This window comes from Chanodichthys erythropterus, chromosome 7 (genome assembly GCF_024489055.1).
Source record: "Chanodichthys erythropterus isolate Z2021 chromosome 7, ASM2448905v1, whole genome shotgun sequence".
Taxonomy (NCBI): domain Eukaryota; kingdom Metazoa; phylum Chordata; class Actinopteri; order Cypriniformes; family Xenocyprididae; genus Chanodichthys; species Chanodichthys erythropterus.
The window spans coordinates 41,344,742-41,364,150 of record NC_090227.1 but is presented as its reverse complement, the minus strand read 5'-3'; the positions used below and the strand labels follow the sequence as shown (position 1 = coordinate 41,364,150).

Genomic DNA, 19,409 nt, shown 5'->3' with positions numbered 1-19,409 from the left:
ATTGTGTAGGTGGATCTCTGTTGATATTCAAAATAAATGGGTTTCTTATGCCTGTTTTTGCCTTATAGTTTATGAAAAAGGCAATGGTGACTATTTCTTGTAATTGCAACTTTATACCTAACAGTATATCTCACAATTGTGACTTTGTCTATCTCACATTTGTGAATTATCACATAAATGTTACTATAGTTTTGGCTTTATCTCATAATTATCACTTCATATAGCAACATTGTTTCTCAGTTTTACTTTATTCTTTGTCTCACAATTATCTGGTTTATTTTTATAGGTGGAAACGAGCATCTATTATTAGTGCTGACAAAGTCACATCGATTAAGAGGTCCAGGGCGTTTCCCTGCCGTTGGCCCAAGATACGGGAATAGGCTTCAGCATCCCTGCGACCCAACATAGGACAAGCGGTTTGAAGTACGGACGAACGGATGGATGGATGGATGGATGGATGAACATGGTAAAATATTGTTTGATAACACCTCTGCCTCCATCTGCTGGTCTAGTGAAATCATTACAGTAACTCTTAAAAAACCTCTCAGTATGGCATTTAGAATTTAACTTAATAAGCCTTTTACATTTTAATTCCCTAACAGCCTTTGTGTGACAAGAACCGAGAAAAGTATTTTACTAAGCATACTTGAACATACTTAAATGAAAGTAAACATATTTCCAAACTGTACAAAATAATATGAAAATAAGTACAAACTTCCATTTCAAAATATTAGCTCACATGATGGATATACAAGGTACTCATCTGTGAAATTTAAACAACAAAGTTTGTGACTCAGGGATCCAAATAATTTACAAATGCTCCCATATTTTATTCATCTTAGGGTGTATCAGACATGTAAGGTATTCCAGTGGTATCAGTTCCATTAACACTTTTTGCCATTAGTTCACAAAAGGGGGTTTATCAGTGATCCCAATGCAAAAGAAACTTTTTCTGTGCTAAAGTCATGCTAAAGTCTGCTAAAGTCATAAGGCCTTGGTCTGAAGCGCATGGCGCAGGTGCACTAAGGGCATGTCCGCTGAATCCACTTTTGCTAGTATAATGATGGAAAAAACTGCCGTGCCGGGCACATGGTCCAAAAAGGTTGTAACCTAGTCTCTTGATGCGTCATGAACATACATCAGAGTGTCATCTCCCATTTCCTTTAAAAGCCAGGTGTGCTTGCGCCATGGTGGATTCGCTATTTATGTGGCGGAATATAGACATCCTCAACCTGATGAGTCAGTTTTAAATATGTATGTATTGGCACGATTGGTCAAATAATCAGCCAATTCCATTCGTCATTACTGCAAATAGGTAATTCTGACTATCCATTATGGGCATTTATATATTAAAGGGGTGGCTCATTATGATTCCACTTTTTTAACTTTAGTTAGTGTGTAATGTTGCTGTTTGAACATAAACAACATCTGCAAAGTTACGACGCTCAAAGTTCAAAGAGACTTCAAAGGGAGATATTTTGAACATAAAAGGTGTGAGGTAACGTTAATCAGAGCTGCTAAGTGCTAACACAAGCTCCTGAAACTCAACCCCCTAATGAGAGCAGAAGCTTGTTTGCATTTAAAGAGACACACACACAAATGGAGCATTCTTGCTCACAAATTTGTGTGCTGCTGCGTGTCCCTGTGTGCGTAACAAGCAGAGTGTATGCTCGTTATGCACCCTCCTATAGGTGCATAATGCTAACGCACCCTTTAAATAACAAACAAGTTAGTTGCGTCAAAATAGCAACACGCCAACGATGCCTGAACCTTGTTTTCAGACCAGCACACCCATGGCCAAACAGATGGGCACAAGTGCATTTGCTATTTAAACGTGGTGCTGGATGTGAAAATGATAACTGCGTCAGGCTGAAACTAGCAAAAAACAATTGTCACGTCTGCCGTCGCACTGCACCAGGTGTGTGATAGGGCCCATAATACTGAAAATTATTAGCTATTATTATTATTATTAGCCACAGAAGTTAAATTATCGCTAGACATGTCCAGTAACAGTGTCAAGGGATCCATAGCTTTTGAATTTGACTGATAAAATGGACAGATGATTTTCCCAGTGAAGGAACTTTAATGCTTACTTAGTTTTTCCCCCAGTGTTTTAACTAAACTCATCAAAAACAATAAATAAATAAACATTCTCTTACATTTAACTGCTTTTATCTCTAGCAAATGTTATAACATGTAAATATTTGTATGAGCATAAAAAGATTCAACAACAGAGACAAAAACTGATGAACAGAAATTGAATAATGATTCCCTGAATAAAGGGGTGTCGATATGAAAAGTAACAGTCAGAATCTGGTTTGGACGATCAGCCGTCGTTCTGTCTTCCTGTAGCGCTGTCTTACATTATGCACATTTCAGTTTATTGTTCTGTTCACATCTGCAGTCCTCATGCCTCCTGCAGCAGGTCTATGGTATGTTCAGTAGGTGATCAGGGACCCTGGACATCTTTCTCCTGGTGTTAGAGTCGGTAGAAGGGTCTCTTTAATGTCCTAAGTTATTGTAACTTTGACCATAACCCTCTGGAGTCTGAGGCTGATTTGGGGCTTGGAGAAGTTTTGACATGCCCTGACATTTGTGCTTTTTTCTGTTGTTCATAAACATATACATGACAAAAGTGTCATTACACTGTATTCAGCACAAACTAGGCTACAATAATATGTGAGGAACATGTATGTACATGTTTGTATTTTTGAAGGAATAATGTTTATGCGTGGTTATTGAAAAAACAAAAAAACTTAAGTCACTGAAATAAAGCCAAAAAAAAAAAAGTATATTAAATCTTTGTTCACAAGACTTCTGGGTATTAGAGGTTGTAGACTAGAGGTTTTTCTTCAGAATTATGTAAACATTATGCTGCCTACTGCCTACATATAATACAATATATTGATTTAGTTTTTGTAAGACACTTTTTGTCAAGAAACACAGTATGTGTGGAGGCGTGAATCATCATTAATAATGGGCCATTTACACCCGAGAAGACAAAAGAATCACATACCAATGACCTGAAATGACTTGCATATTAATGAGGCCTTTCAGTCAGGTAGGCTGTGAAAAAAACCTTCTGTAATCATGTCTCAGCTCATCATAAACAGCAATACTGTGAAATATGATTACAATTTAAAATAATGGTATTCTATTATATTCTTTAAAATATAATGTGTTTCTGTGATGCAAAGTGTCTGAACAATTATGTTACCTCTATGGCATTTCATATAGGCTTTTTTTCAGGTTTAGGGAAGGAGCGAGGACTCAAATGCAGGGAAGGAAGGGCTTTTTATTAATAATAAAAAAAATAAAACAAAACAAGACAACCAAAACTACCCCGTGGGGGAAAACAAACTAGACAAAAACAGAACTCGACTCAACTCGACTCGACTCGACTCGACTCGACTCGGCTTGAAGGAAACACGAAGGAATATACAACATTCAGTGACAACGAACCAGCACAGGACTGCAAACACAAGGAGAATAAATAGGAGCGCAAATAAGGCAGGTAATGAGGGAGGACAGGTGGGGCAAATCAACCAATAATCAGGTAACAAGGTGGGCGGGGTCAAGACAATAGACATGAGAGCACATGGCACAAAGAAACACATGACAAGCCATGTGCTCACACCAAACAAAACAAAGACACAAGCACATGGCCAATGAAGACAAATCACAAGCCATGTGCTTACACAAGACGAGACACGAACACGTGACTATGAAACTCATAAGCCACGTGTTCACACAAAACGAGACAACATGAAAGCACGCGGCAGGTGGAAATAACCGCGTGCTACACAAAACATGAGACAAGAGCGCACGGCAAGTGAACGTACACACAAACCATGCGCTCACAATAAAGAGGAGCGCGAGTGTCCGAATCCCGACACGAAACCGAAACCAAACTAGACACGAGTGCCGGGATCCGAACGCCACGCTCCCAACATGAAACAAGGCACGCAGACAAGAGAGCGCACAGCCCCGAGAACCCTCGAGACGTACGCTCACACAAAAACACGACAAGAACGGGAGTGTCGCTTAAAAGCATGCACATTTGGAGAAATATTGATGGATTCTTATATATTTATGTCAATTTTCGATACTGAGAAGTAATATTTATTGTCATCACTATGAGTTTAAGTTGATATATTACTTATGTCTCTATGATAAGAAATGGGAGCGTTTAGCAGAAGTTCTACCCGGAAGACTCTAATGCACGTCATTGCTCATATTCTAACCAATCATTACACGTCACCTGAGTATATAAGTTCTGTTCCCACCCACTATCGTGTTCGCAGATACCATCGCCGGCGTTCAGTTCGCAGTTGACGTTCCACACGACGCATTATTGTGATTATCTAAATATTCACACAGACAATGTTAGCGGTAGCCCGATGCACTACAATGTGAAAACGTTTATTTTAGATGGGATATAATGCTGTAGCGTCATTTAAGTTCACGTTAGCCTATTATTTTGAACGTTAATTGAAGCGGTCGCACTATGAGAGTGATCGTATTCACCGTCTCAAAATTCAGAAGTGTGCACGTCCACCCGCGGATTCCATTTTCGAATTTCGTTTCAGCAATATCATCAAAGGGCCTAGCTATCATCAAAGCAATCTTCAATATTCTCTCGTCATTAACAGCCACTTCATCTCAGTGATAAGTATTTTCATCGTGTTATGCATTTTGATGTCGTTGGGTGTATAATCATACTCTTTTGCTCTTTACATACATCAGCAGAGCCGTACAGTGCAGTAGCACGCATTTATTTGAGACGGAACGGTGCTCGTTCGCATTGTTACATTCATAGCATGTCTTAATGATCCGCATGAAAGCGGGTGTGTCTCATACGTTCTGAAAAGTGAAGCCACGGGCTCTTTGATCGCCCCCTGGAGGCTGGATGCAGTACAGGTCATAAACCCCGCCCTCTCAATGCAGTCAAATGAGACTTCAGTGAAAACTTAAAAATAAATTCTGCTTCAAATAAAACTTTATGAAAAATGGTTTTGGTCATTTAAGGTAGTTGTTATCACACTGATATATATTCAATTGTTCGTTTTTGTGATGATTTAGATTTTAGCTAGCAATTTGATGCTATAAAAACGGGGCGTGTCGTCATGATTCGAACTTGATTGACAGCTCAACTTGTCTGAGGACTGTCGGAGCTTCGAGGGGAGATTGAAGATGTATTAACTAACTGTTAATTTTCGATTTCTTTGTTATTTAACACCAACAAAATGAGTTGTTCAGCAGTAAACTGTACTAACCGACCTACAGGATCTGACGGATCACTGAACCTTTTTCTGTAACATTAAATATGGGTGTTATAAGCTAATTAATAAATGTTATTAGTTAAGATAACACACCTAATGTTAACAATGTCGGGAAAAAGCAGGTGATCGTTATCTGGCAGTTACTTATTATTTTTATGGGTATAAAATAATAATTAGCAGGACAAAACTAATGATAGCTTACTCTAATTACAGCAATCGATCTCCTGTAACATTAGTTGAACTTGATTTAAAATGGCAGGACCGTTTCTGACGATTTAGAGTTGTTTCTAGTGGCATATTATATTGATTTTATCTACTGAATTTGCTGTTTTAAAAGTATTATTGCTCTAGAAATAGAATAGCCTATTATTTTATAGGTAGAATTTTAAATTGTATATAATTTTTATAGTCTATTTAAAATACATGAATGATGACGCAGTCGTTTGATATCGCGACTCCGCCTCCGGCTCCACTGACGGTTCCTTCTGCGCATGCCCAGGCTCCAAACTTACGTATTGCGTAACATGTCAGCGCCCATTCGGTCGGCCATTTTGGCTTCAGTTCATTACAATGGAAGGAAGCGACGTCGCGTCGTCCATCTTTTTTTACAGTCTATGCATGAAAGCGGAGTTGGACTCGTTGTCTAACAGCAGAAAGAACGACAAGCTTTGTAACTTGGGTATGCATGGCGCATAGTGTCGAGTGACTTCCCTTCTAACATTAGAGGCAGAAACATCATTATTTATGTCCTGTGCGGTAATAAGGCTATGTCATTTACATACTGTATATAAAAAAATTACCTGTACGTGTTACTTTCTGCAGTTAAAGTCTCCGTCTATGTCCTGTGTGTTCAGCTTCATGCACGTGCACCAGATTTTCTTTGTGCAAAAGAGGGACAGTCGATTTCATTCCATAGTTATTGCGTTATCTTTCTGCGACTAACGTCATATATCGTGATATGACAAATTAAGATTATTTGAATAACCCTTTTCGGAAAGTAGCCTAATTCTAGAACATTTAGGGTGATTTAAATGAAATAAAGGGTGTTCGACACATTTCAGGTAAGTATTCAGATCCAGGAAATGATTAATGTAAATAACACTGCATAGTCTTTACTGTTTTAAATGAATTTAATTTACCTGTGCTAGAGGCACAATCTCATCGGCGCGGAATCGCGGGCGCGATTGCAACGAGAGACTGATTTCAGTGCCACACGCGAGTCCCAGCCTGCATTTCCAGGAATAGGAACGAGTCAATTCATTCTACTGAAGTAGGCCTACTTGCAAGTGCTTAAATTCTACTCATACAGGTAAGTTTATTTTATGAATCAAAACTGAGGTAACGCATCGCTGTTTAACTTGGTCTAACGTTACACTATCACATTAAATTGCACTTGAGTGTTAAAGTTGTAGACTGCTATTCTATTAGTCTGTTGACCGTAAGCAAGATCAACAGCATGATATTCCAACATTCCATCGTGTTGAGCCACAACACGCCATGCTGACGTTGATCCTCGCTCCAATTCTTATTCCAAGTTTGCTTGCCATGTTCCATAGTGTTGGATGAAACCGCGTGCCACTAGACATCACGCAGCTGTCAATACCTGTTTCCACGGTTACTATCAAAGATTATAGAATAAAACAAGTCGTGTCACTCGTTTTGTTTTGAATGGGAGAAAGTGTATTGCGCAATATGGCGGAATATGTCCCGCCTTCTAAATAAGGTCCAATCGCTGACTGCTAAAGTCATCACGTCACAGCAGCGCCTCTTAGAAGCACCGGTTTCTATAGAAACGGTCAAACGCGTGCCTCAGAAAGGAGGCACGAGACGCGCATTTAGGTCTGCGGCTGTCAACATACGGAAGCTGTAAGCTTTAAAGTCTCATTCTCACTTTTGAGATTCCCGCTACAAGCTCGCAAATATGTGACTGCTTGTGAAAGTAAACCGTTCGTTTTGCTTAATTTTAATAAAGTGATAACCTGAAGGAAGCCTGCAGTATTTCTATTGGAATATTTAATGAAAAAAAAGAAAAAAAAAAAAAAAAAAAACTTAACATTGACAAATCATGTGACACTAAGGCTACTAATTTTAATAAATACACGCGGTGAAATAAAAAGAAATAAAATGATATGTAAATAATGTCTATAATAATTTGAAAGAAATCTTTTAATAGGTTATAACATTTGTTTGTGATGTTATGTTGGATTTATTGTGCATTAGCCACTTATAATATCCTGGGGCGGTCAGTTGAGCTACAAGTTTGCATTATATCTCAATTCTTAAACAATACACTCTGTGTCCTTGTGTCCTTCCGAGTTCATTCTTTCAAGGTCGCTGGCAAGACCGGACTCCACAAGAACGCAAGTCCGCAACTCTGCGTTCTTGGAATCGAGAAACGGCCCGAGAGGTGTTTCAAAGATGGCCACCGAGTGAAATGACTGTCTTAAAGGGACTTATTACTTCGCAGTACAATAAGAATCCAGGGATAATGCAGAATTGCAGTTCTTTAAAATTAAAAAAAAAAAAAAATAAATAATAATAAAAAAAAATTATCATTTTTATCTTGCATATCATCTCTAAAGCTGCAAAGTTATTTCTCTGTACTTTGTTGGTTAACATGCATGATACAGACAGCAGCAAGCCTGCTGTAAGTTAAGATCGAATGTGTGGAACCCCTATAATGATACACATCAGTTTCTTCTTCACGTTACCTAAGCCATATGCACGGTGTACAAGGACATTTGACATAAATCTGCATGTACGTGGATATCCAGGCAAAAATGGATGCATAGTGAAAGCAATTCGTCTTCAACGTGTGCGCACACAGAATAGCGCGTAAACTGACAGGACCTAAACATGTGCAACTATACTATTCTTGCTTCATGACTTGTGGATGCGCACATCGCGACATATCTAAAGTTATATATTGTGCTGCCTACTACACATCGACATCACAGTTACTGTGCTCCGTAGGTTACTCCACACCTGCCTGGTCATAAGCATTTCACTTGTGCTCATTGTGCCCCTTCTGTGCAGGGCACTCCCGAATATCTCTTTTCTCTTTACTAAGGTATTGAACAACGATGCTCATGGTGTTATACTTTTGAAAAGGTTTGCTAGCTTCAGCCAGGTTCAGCATTGTCAAGTAAAGTGCTTCCCTTTTGCAAGGGCATTGTACAACAAGGTTTCTCAATCTTTATCTGCCCCATGCATTAAGTACTTGCGTCATGTCAAACTTAATTTCTTTGGGGGTTCTCTTAGCAGGTTCTGACAGTTAGACAAAGTTCTCTCTGCTTAGTTCTATCTAGCCGTGAGTGGGAGTCACGCCTAAGCATGTTGAATGAGTCTTTCCTATAGAAAACATATATACCTTTTCATTATTTACTTAAAATGACTCATGCTCATTCACTCATTGTAATTGCATTACGTCGATTATTGGTTGCTAGTTACTAGCGATGGTGTCATTGTTTTCTACTTTATCTTCAGCTTCGGTCTTCACAAATGTGTACCTTTTATATCATTGGCTTATCGTGACATTTAATCAGTATTCATTATGGGCCTTTCGTGGCCTTTACTTATAACAGCCTAATCATGGTTTCGTGTAACATAGCACATTGTTGCTTTGCTTGGAATGGTCCCATGACTTTTGCGGTACATAGAATATATCGAAGTATCATACTAAATTGCCTATTATTGCTTTGACTCTTAGCATTATAGGTATATTGTTGTTATCAGGCTTACTGTTGACATGTCATAAAATCACCTATCATTACCTTACATTGTATGGCCTCTCATTGCATTCACATTTGATGGCAATCATAACTTTTAGCTACATGGAATATTGCTGCTATAACATTAAAGGTTTAATATAATGGCCATCATGACAGGTTGTCGTCATCAGGCTTATCGTTGCCGTCGGCCATCGGGCATATCGTGGCCATCGGGCATATCGTGGCCATCGGGCATATCGTGGCCATCGGGCATATCGTTGCCATCGGGCATATCGTTGCCATCGGGCAAATTGTTTGCATCGGGCATATCGTTGCCATCGGGCATATCGTTGCCATCGGGCATATCGTTGCCATCGGGCATATCGTTGCCATCGGGCATATCGTTGCCATCGGGCATATCGTTGCCATCGGCCATCGGGCATATAGTTGCCATTGGGCATATCGTTGCCATCACTTCAAATGGCTCATTACCTCACATTAAATGGTTTTCATTTTTGCATCAAATGACATGTTGTGGTTCTACACAAAGGCCTGTCTTAGCTCTTCATATAATTAAAACCTGTCATGGCCACCAGGTAAGTCTGTTTTATGTAACTCCAAGGTCTTCTCGAATTGGCCTATATTGACTTTTCAAGGTACAGGACCTTTGCGGTCTTTACATGTAAAGACCATATCCTTATGAGTCAATATTATTCATTACGTATGCCATTTATTCGTCATAATTTAATACTAGTACGTTACTAATGCAAACTACTGGTGGTGGTGTTTTCATACGATTTAATATCACTCGTTATGATTTCCCTATACTCACTCAGGGTCAAGTGAACGCTATCTCTATGGACCATGGTCCTCATACGCAGTCTTCTAGTATCGCAGACTAACTTGTCTTTCTGACCATAGCATCACTATTCACATCACTGGTATTCTTTTGTTAATCTAGGATTACCAAGGTTATGTTTATAACAAGCATTAGGTAAGGTTATAGCTTATCATAAAATCCTATATTTAAATCTTCCGTGGTAAGTATCCTATTGAGACAAACTACCTGTTACGGTGTCAGTTTCTATTCCTACTATTTACATCTATATGACTTGCTTTATTCTGCATATCGGGGTATCTCATTCATCCACTCTGTCTTCCCCTCACTATGGCCTGTCGTGGCATCATACATGATCTACATGGCATGTTTATACGCTGGCCTATTGGCCTACTTGGCTTTCATGCTCGACCTAATGTGGCAATGTTATGGGTTATGCGGCATTCTTGACATCATTAAAGCTGTGACATAATGATTCTTTCTGTTAATGATTAAACATTCATTTATGTCTGTGCATTCATTATCTCTTTCTCTTTGGTAATATTTAGGAACGTATTCAAAGAATCCTCCAACTGGTGCGTATTTCATTCACATTCCCAGTTCTTTTGGGGGTAGGCTCCGCCCCTGCCTTCATTTTCAGGCAGGATCTGCAAACGTCTGCTACCCTCCGGATTGTACTATGGACGGGGCCTACGCCAAAGAACATTATCATTTATTTGATATTTACATTCATACTGTTGAATAAATTGTATTCAAATGTTTCTTTGCTTCCCGAGTCTTTCTGGTAGAAATGACGGAGTATTTTAAGTCTGTTTTGCTGCAATGTGAAAAAAATCCTGCAAAACGCGCCGGCGCGTTTTTGGACCTCAGGGAGTTAATTATGTACCACCTGTAAAGTGTCTTAAAGGTAGGGTAAGCAATTTTAGAGAAGCTAGCAATAGCAAGCTAGCTTTGAAAGTCATTATAGAGCTAGTAATGGAGGCTTGAGCCATTGATAGCAGACTAATGCAGTTATTAATGAGAGAATGAGATTAATGAGAGAGAGATTAAGCATGTGTGAATTACCTGTATCTGTGCGTCTCTCAACAGTGTTCGGCAGCAGCGTCTCTACTTATAGCAAAACTGTAAGTTTATCTGCTCCAAGAACAGCACCGTTATTACCTCACTAGTAAGAAATGTTATGTAGCTTTTAAGTTGTGTTACGATCTCCCCTCTTTAAGTCTAGGGCTGTGGTCGCCAAAACTGGCCCGTCAGCAATAATATCTGGCCCGTGCCCTCAGCCAGGTTTTTTTGATAGCGGCTGGTTTTAAAATAGATCTGTCAAGACAGCAACAGTTACTCACAATCACTTCGTCTTTAGTGATTTTCCCTTCAAAATAAAAGTACAAGAACATTATTGCAGCAATGTTTTGAGATAAATTGAAAGCTTTTAATTTGAAAAGTTCTGAAAGACATTCAAATCTTTGATCTATGATCAATAGTCACACCTCTAAAATAGCCATCATGTGTGGTATGAAAAAACTAACAGTGAACAATTGAAACGTTTGCTTATAACGCGGTGCCTTCACGTGTTGGTACACGTGAACAATAAGAAACCAAAATTAAGCTTCCTTTTTATCAAAAAGATTGACAAGACAATCAGCAAAAAAATTTCTTGATCATGGATGCAGAAGAGCTGGGGGTATCATAAACATGATAAACATAATAAAACAATAATAAATAATAAAACAAGTCCAGGCCTAGTCCTCTCTCGTCCTTTACTGTCACTGTCTTCGCTCCCCTTTTATGCTTCTGGCAGCAAGTCCCCCTTTCCCTGCTCCTCCCCTTCATGGCAGACAGCAAGCAGACTCCTGTCTAGTCCTCTCCCTCTTGGACGGCAGCCACCCCACCTCATCCCAGGAGCACGGCAGCAAGCTCTCTGTCCCACCTGATTTATACTCGCTCAAGCACCACCGCCTCGGGCAGCCACTCACGGTTTTCACACTCCCAACACTCTGACAGCATGTCCCTCCTTCCTCCCGGGTTTGGGCAACAATGTAACACAGTTTGTATGTACGGGAAGAAGGAGGCGGGAACCGGCGAATGTTCAAACCATTCTTTAATATAAAATAAACAAAGAACAAAATGAAAGTGAAGACCCTCACGGACGTCTGCCGGCCACACAAACATAATAAAACATAAAGTAAAGTCCAGGCCTGGTCCTCGCTCGTGCTTAACTGTTGTCGTTCCCCTTTTATGCTTCCGGAGCTCCTCCACGAGAGACTCGAGACCAGTGCAACGCAGAGCTGACTCTCATTATCATTCATGCCATTCCCTCACTGCTCATCACACTGACATCTTCCATCAGTCACGAATGTTTGGATGTTGGATGATATGGATGTCATTTTAATCCGCAGACAGTTCTCCGGGTTTTTATGTGATTTCTCTCGTGTCTTTATCGCATTCATTTATGAGAAGGTCGACTCGCATGTATAGGTGGAAGGGAACATTATCAGCACATTCAATGTGAGTGTTTTGATTGTGCTGTACTCTTCTGAGAATGCCACCCAAAAGGCACTGACAGACTCCACACTTCTGAGTGCATCAATGACCAGGGAAGTTATTTGGAAATCAATTTACTCCATCTGAAATGCTGCCTCGTCCAACAAGGGCATCGTTTTTTTCACCAGGGAGGAGAAGTCTGGTCGAACTAAGAGAGGGTCATACACAAAAGCAATACTATCCTTTGGGATAGAGTAGTCCTCAACCCTAGAGGTGAAGTTGGCCTGTAGCTGCTTGAAGAAGTCCACCATCAGCTCTGTCACATGTCCCAGGGCCTGTGTTTTTAGTGTACTGAAATGTAGCAGCCGGCCACTTGATATATCTGATTACAACAACTCCAGCTTCCTTGTGAATAATTTCAGTTTTTCAACCATGTCCGCTAAGGATTTGCCTCTCTCCTGTAGCTGCAGATTAAGCTGGCTTAGGTGGCCAAATGTTTCTGCTAAAATGCAACATTAGACATGAATTTTTCATCTTCCAGTAGGGCAAGGTGATCAGCTGCTTCCCTAATCTTGCTTAATTTAAGAAACGCCTTGACCTCATCCAGAAGCACGCAGAAACTGCCCAACGCGTTTCCTTTGCTTAACCAGCACACATCATTGTGTTTCAATGAAGAATGCAGAACAGTTAGTTCATGCGTTCATGACTTCAAGGTTAGATTACTGTAACGCTCTACTGGGTGGTTGTTCCTCCCGCTTGATAAATAAACTACAGCTCGTACAAAATGCAGCAGCTAGAGTCCTTACTAGAACTAGGAAGTATGACCATATTAGCCCAGTTCTGCCATCACTGCATTGGCTTCCTGTTAAACATCGTATAGATCTTGTTAATTACTTAGAAAGCACTAAATGGTTTAGCCCCCCAATACCTAAGCTAGCTCATAATGCATTATAGTCCTTCACGTTTATTGCGATCTCAGAATTCAGGCCAACTGAAAATACCTAGAATATCGAAATCAACCACATGTGGTAGATCCTTCTCCTATTTGGCACCTAAACTGTGGAACAACCTTCCTAGCATTGTTCGGGATGCAGACACACTCTGTCAGTTTATACATTATATATTTATATTTTCAAATCCGTTAAAGGATTATTAGGCTGCATAAATTAGTTCAGCTGGAACCGGGAACACTTCCTATAACACCAGATGTACTTGTTACATCCATAAAATAATGACATCTACGCTAATATTAGTCTTTCTGTTTATCCCGAGGTTTACCGTAGTCAACCAGATTCGGGGGCGTTTCCAGATGAGACCGAGGACCGGTGCCTTGACACGACCACAACGCAGCCCTGTATCAGCAGAGATCGAGTCGACTAGATCATCCATTGTGAAGACATCATCAACACGACAGCCAGTGCCACAGTTTCCTCAAAATTATAATCACGATTATTAATCATGTTTATTCTATCAAAAGAGTAATGAAACTATGGCTATTTTGCAAGTTCTTTACCAACCTACACTTCACCCAAAAGGCCTGTAGGTGGCACAAAGACTTACATTTAACCAACTATGATAACTTCTTTAGATGGTAAATCAATACAAAACATGGTTTTGGTGAGCGCTTGTAATATGTATTCACATTAGATTTTAAAGCAACACAATTCGTTTGCAATAAGACAAACAAGATTCAAATTGCCCGGCAAATTCGTAAAGCAAAGAAAAATCATTTCTAGTTGATCAACATTATGAAAACTGGTAAAACCTTTAGGAACGTCAAAAGATAAAACAGCGAAATTCCTAATATTACTTCCAATATTTCTAAATTATGTTAATTTTCATAGAGCGGGCCAATATCGTGACGATTATTTAAAATCAATCGAGAGAAGCAGATATCGCTATCGTGATAAAATACGATTAATCGTGCAGCCCTAATTTAATTTAATTTGACTTGACATTTATTCAACAGTGCTTTTGATCTGCCTGCATTGACACTATTCTTTAAAAGGAAAAATAATATACCAATTATCAATGTAAAGCTGTTTTGACACAATCTACATTGTAAAAAGCGCTATATAAAGAAAGGTGACTTGACTTTCAGCAAGTCATCGTGAGGGGCCTCTTCTGACTCAGCCATGAGTTGTCAGAAAAGATGATGCTGTGCATTTGATGTTCCCCCGACAAAATTAATGACTCGCATCACTTTATCCATAACTTCCTTTAGCTCACCGCTGAGCCTGTTGCAAAGGCCACTCTGGTGGATGAGACAATGCATTCCATGCATTCCAGGCGATCTCCTTCACTCTGCTTACCAGACCTCTGTGATTTCCCACCATAGCAGGAGCCCCGTCTGTCATGATTAGGTTAACCTTATCAAATGTCAATGAATGCAGCCACTTTCATAAATATATTGTCTCCAGTTGTGTGCCCTTCTAATGGAATAAGAAAAAGCAGCTCTGTTCCATCAAAGTATCTAACATAGACGCACATCTGGGCTACACCTGTGTTGTCAGTGCTCACAGGGCTAGGGAATATTAGTTGGCCTGAAGGGGACCACTTATCATAACTTCCTACACAGCATCCGACAGCAGATTTGTGCACTGGATAGCAGCTTTCATCGACTTTTCATCGACTTGTCCCTGTGTCAATGCATTGATGAAATTAAAAATTGGATGTGCCTAAACTTCCTTCAGTTAAATAAAGATAAAACTGAAGTCAATGCATTTGGAAACAAAGATGAAGTTCTCAAAGTGAACATGTACCTTCACTCTAGGGGTCAAACAACTAAAAATCAAGTCAGGAATCTTGGTGTGATTTTGGAGTCAGACCTGAGTTTCAGTAGCCATGTAAAGACAATAACTAAATCAGCATATTATCATCTCAAAAATATTGCAAGAATTAGATGCTTTGTCTCCAGTCAAGACTTACAGAAACTTGTTCATGCTTTCATCACCAGCAGGGTGGATTATTGTAATGTACTCCTCACTGGCCTTCCCAAAAAGACCATAAAACAGCTGCAGCTCGTACAGAACGCTGCTGCCAGGATTCTGAGCAGAACCCGAAAACATGAACACATCACACCAGTCCTCAGGTCCTTGCACTGGCTTCCAGTTGCATTTAGAATTGATTTTAATGTACTGTTACTTGTTTATAAATCACTCAATGGCCTAGGACCTCAATACATTGCAGATATGCTCATAGAATATAAACCAGATCACTCAGATCATCAGAATCAAGTCACTTAGAAATACCCAGGGTTCACTCAAAGCAAGGAGAGTCTCCTTTTAGCTGTTATGTCATCTGCAACTGGAACCAGCTTCCAGAAGAGATCAGGTGTGCTCCAACAGTAGCCACATTCAAATCCAGACTCACAACATATCTTTTTATCTATGCATTTGCTGATTGAGCACTGTGCTATGTCCGAACTGTTTGCATTTTATTTTATATGTATTATCTTTTTATTCTTTTAATCACTTTTCCTGTTTTTATTTCATTTTTAATGTATTTAATATCTTTTCTGTATCATCTTGTTATTTCTGCATTTTAAATATTGCTGTCTGGTTGAAAGAGGTGGGAGAATTAGGAAGAAAGCATTTGTGATTAGGTTAAAATTTGGTAAATTTGGATAAGGGGACAAACAATGGGGAAATTTAAGCTGGTGCTAACGGTCTAATCAGATTCAATGAACTATGCTAAGCTATGCTAAAAGTGGAGTGTTCTTTTAAATTAGCTCCAATTTACTGTTAGATGTAATGTAATTACCTTGACAAACTATACATCATTAAAAAGATCTAAGACTCGAGCTTCAATTTTTAATCTCTGTTTTACTCTCAATATCATATAGTGACCGTTATTTGTTAATATGCGTCGGGAGTTATGAATATGAGAAAGAGTCGTTACCTTTTCATTGAAATATGAGCGTCAGCTTCAGCCATTGAGAAAAATCTCTTGTGAGATCGTCATGAAAAAACTTGACAAAATAACATCCCTCAGTGGTTTTAGCTTAAAAGCATGCACATTTTGAGAAATATTGATGGATTCTCATACGTTTATGTAAATTTTCTATACAGAGGAGTAATATTTATTCAATTTTTACCTAAAACGAACTGTTGTCCTTATTACGAGTGCTGGATACTCTGATCTACTGTGTTTTCAAGTCATACTTGCAGCCGGAGGGCGCTCTGAGCACATTTATTCCACAAATGACACATAGTGAAGGACAGGCATACCATGTGACATTCCAGGAACTAACAGAGGCTTCTAAAGATCGCTAAAACCATGGATAACATGCATAGACACTTTTGAAAATAATACATGATTGTGACGATATGTGGTTTATCTGTGTTCTTCACGCCATGTCGGGTATTCATAATAATAGATTATATTTATATTGCAATGCTAATCGAGATAGCATTTCTCATTGTGCAGAATAGCATAAAATAATATATTTTCTGTCTCATTTTTGATCCGAAGCCACATCACATCACAGAGGGTTGTTTAAAACACTCGACTCGTAAGTTTGGAGCAAAAACATGGTTTTAATCTTATAAATTGTTGTGTTTTGTTGGTGTGCTAAGCTAACATGCTAACGAGCCCAGAGATGCACCTGTTCTGAGCAATTGTAATGCAAATAAATAATTTTGAATTGTAAAGCTCATAGATTTTTTTCCCCCCTTTTTTCAAGAAGGACATTAGATACAGTTTTAAAGAAGGTGAAGTGAGAAGTTCGGTGAAATAAATGAGGGTATGCATCGACGTCACTTTCCCGCCAGAACGTGCTGCCTCAGCTGAAATGAGTGGTAAAAGAACCCGCTTGAATGACTGGATTTAATAGGGGAAACTGCAAAAACATGAGTAAAACAAACAATTACACTAAAGGTTGGACTCGAAAGTGTTCCTTACAACTTGTCAAATAAACCATATTGACATGCACCCAGGAGTCGTGTTTTCTGATATTTGTATGTGCCTGATTTCAATGCCGGGAAAACACATAAAGCAAATCTGCCTGTGAATATTTAATATAACTACAATATAGGTATAGGTTTAAATCCGAGTAATCACTTATATTAATGTTATACATATCGTCATATTGTCCAGCCCTAAACTTGTTTGTTTTTTGTCAGTGTTTATTTAAAAACACCCAATTATGCAGAATATAAGATGGTAAATATTTAATTGATGAGTTGTCAACACAATATATAACAATACAATACAGTATGATTTTACCTCAAAATCCAAGAATTTGACAAAAAATTATTAACGTTACTGCAAATCCATGTTTCTCTGCCTGGAGTCCAGTTGTTTCTGTGAAATTGCAGTGATTCATTTGCTTCTTTTTCTGTAGCTTTTGGCAGTCTTCAAATACATACCTCAGGTGTTTTGTACCAAAGCTGTTTTGTACAGTCAACCACAAAGCTCTTTCCCGTTTTGCATGCGGTTTGTTTGTTTTTCGCTGCATTTATGCTGAAAACCAATGCTGCCATTCAGTCTTGTGCCTCGTAACCGCAGTCATAACGGTCGACGGTGACGTCACATGCATACCCTCTATAGCAGAGATGAACTTACCTGCAAAGTTTAGCTCCAACCCTGATAAAACACAGGTGAATCAGTTAATTAAGATCTTCAGGAGCACTTCATAATTACAGACAGGTGTGTTGAGCTGGCCTAGAGCTGAACTCTGTAGGTCTAATCTCTAGAGCTCTAATCTCCAGGAACAGGATTGGGCACCCCTGCTCTATAGAACATCATCAATAATTATAATAAAGACAATAGAAAAGAATAATTAGAGCCATAAGCAGACCGGAGAGGTGTGAATGTGTTCAGGGGAGACTGAAACTGAATGGGGCAGTTTGCACCATAACAAATGAGACAATACACTTGAATAGATGCTTAGATGATGACAATAAACATCAGTTAGCATTTTAGTGTCTTTTCAATATAAAATCACACGACATGGTCTTGAAAAACATGAAGGCGCCTGAGGGACGACTGTAAGACACCGGCATAAAGTGCATTACAATAATCTTGAGCTGATAAAAGCGTTAATAGCTTTCTCAAGCGATTCAAAAATGGTTCGACCTAGGCCAAAAGACGTAGTTGAAAAACTAGCTTTAACCACACAATTTGTTTATCAAATTTCAGGCTACTATCAAAAGTCACACTGAGATTTCTGATAGTTGGTCAAAGCTTTGAAATCAGCTCATCAAAGTCAGTAGTTACAGACTCTCCAAATAAAATATACTCAGTCTTTTCTTCATTTAAATGAAGGAAATTTTGCTCTAACCATAGTTTAATGTCATAAATGCAATCAATTAGTGACCCAACTGCATCGGCGTTTTTTGGACTCAAAGGCAAGTACATTTGCAAATCATTTACATAGCAGTGATAAGCTATATAATGCCTGGCTATGGTGGACCCGAGAGGCAGCATATAAAGTGAAAATAAAACAGGTCCGAGAATAGAGCCTTGTGGCACCCCACGAGAGAGAGGTGGTGGAAGAGTCCCCAGTCACTACAGAAAAAGTACTATTGGTCAAATATGACCAGAACCACTGAATTGCAGTACCCTGAATGCCAACATAGTGATTAAGGCAAGACAGAAGGACTTCACTGTCCACTGTATCAAAGGCCACCGTGAGATCAAGTAGCAGCTAGAATAACAGGACTCTTAGCATCAACAAACCGAGCAATAATTTAATATAAAATTAGACAGAACTGAGGGATCCAGGTTAGGTTTTTTAAGAAAAGGCCTAACTGCAGCATGTTTGAAAGCAGCAGGAACAGCTCCCGAGCTAAGACATTTATTAATGAAAACCAACAGAAAAGGCCCCACAGTGGTAAAAAAAATGATGTAAAACTCCGGACAAGTTTTCAAGTGCCGTCCATTTCTAACGCGTCTTGACTGTTGTACAGTCTGACATGTAGGACAGCCGAGATCCCACAGTGTGACACGAGGATCATGTTCGTACAGTCTGGCAAGCAACAATCGTAAAGGACTATTATAAATCGCACAGTGTGCACCCGGCTTTACTTGCCAATCCCTGGTCTAGGGGTTAAGGGAAGATGTAACAAAAATGAGAGAGACCATGGGGACTTCTCA

At 39.3% G+C, this 19,409-nt stretch overlaps 1 protein-coding gene across 12 annotated transcripts in view; it reads left to right on the top strand.

The window, feature by feature from the left end:
• The window catches only part of lekr1 (Leucine-, glutamate- and lysine-rich protein 1), a 228,019-nt gene that overhangs the window by 158,920 nt on the left and 49,690 nt on the right, over positions 1–19,409 (top strand). For 8 of the 12 annotated variants that reach the window (XR_010895538.1, XR_010895537.1, XR_010895533.1 and 5 more), the window contains one exon: positions 287–10,719. The exons of 1 other annotated variant lie outside the window; for it this stretch is intronic. Coding sequence is in view for 2 of the 11 variants with exons in the window: in XM_067390615.1 (XP_067246716.1) it covers positions 287–310 (24 nt within the window). In the remaining 9 variants the exon portion in view is untranslated. Of the gene's footprint in view, positions 1–286; positions 10,720–13,583; positions 16,212–19,409 lie in introns of those variants that run through there. 3 more of the 12 variants (XR_010895536.1, XR_010895535.1, XR_010895534.1) reach the window with 3 other exon arrangements.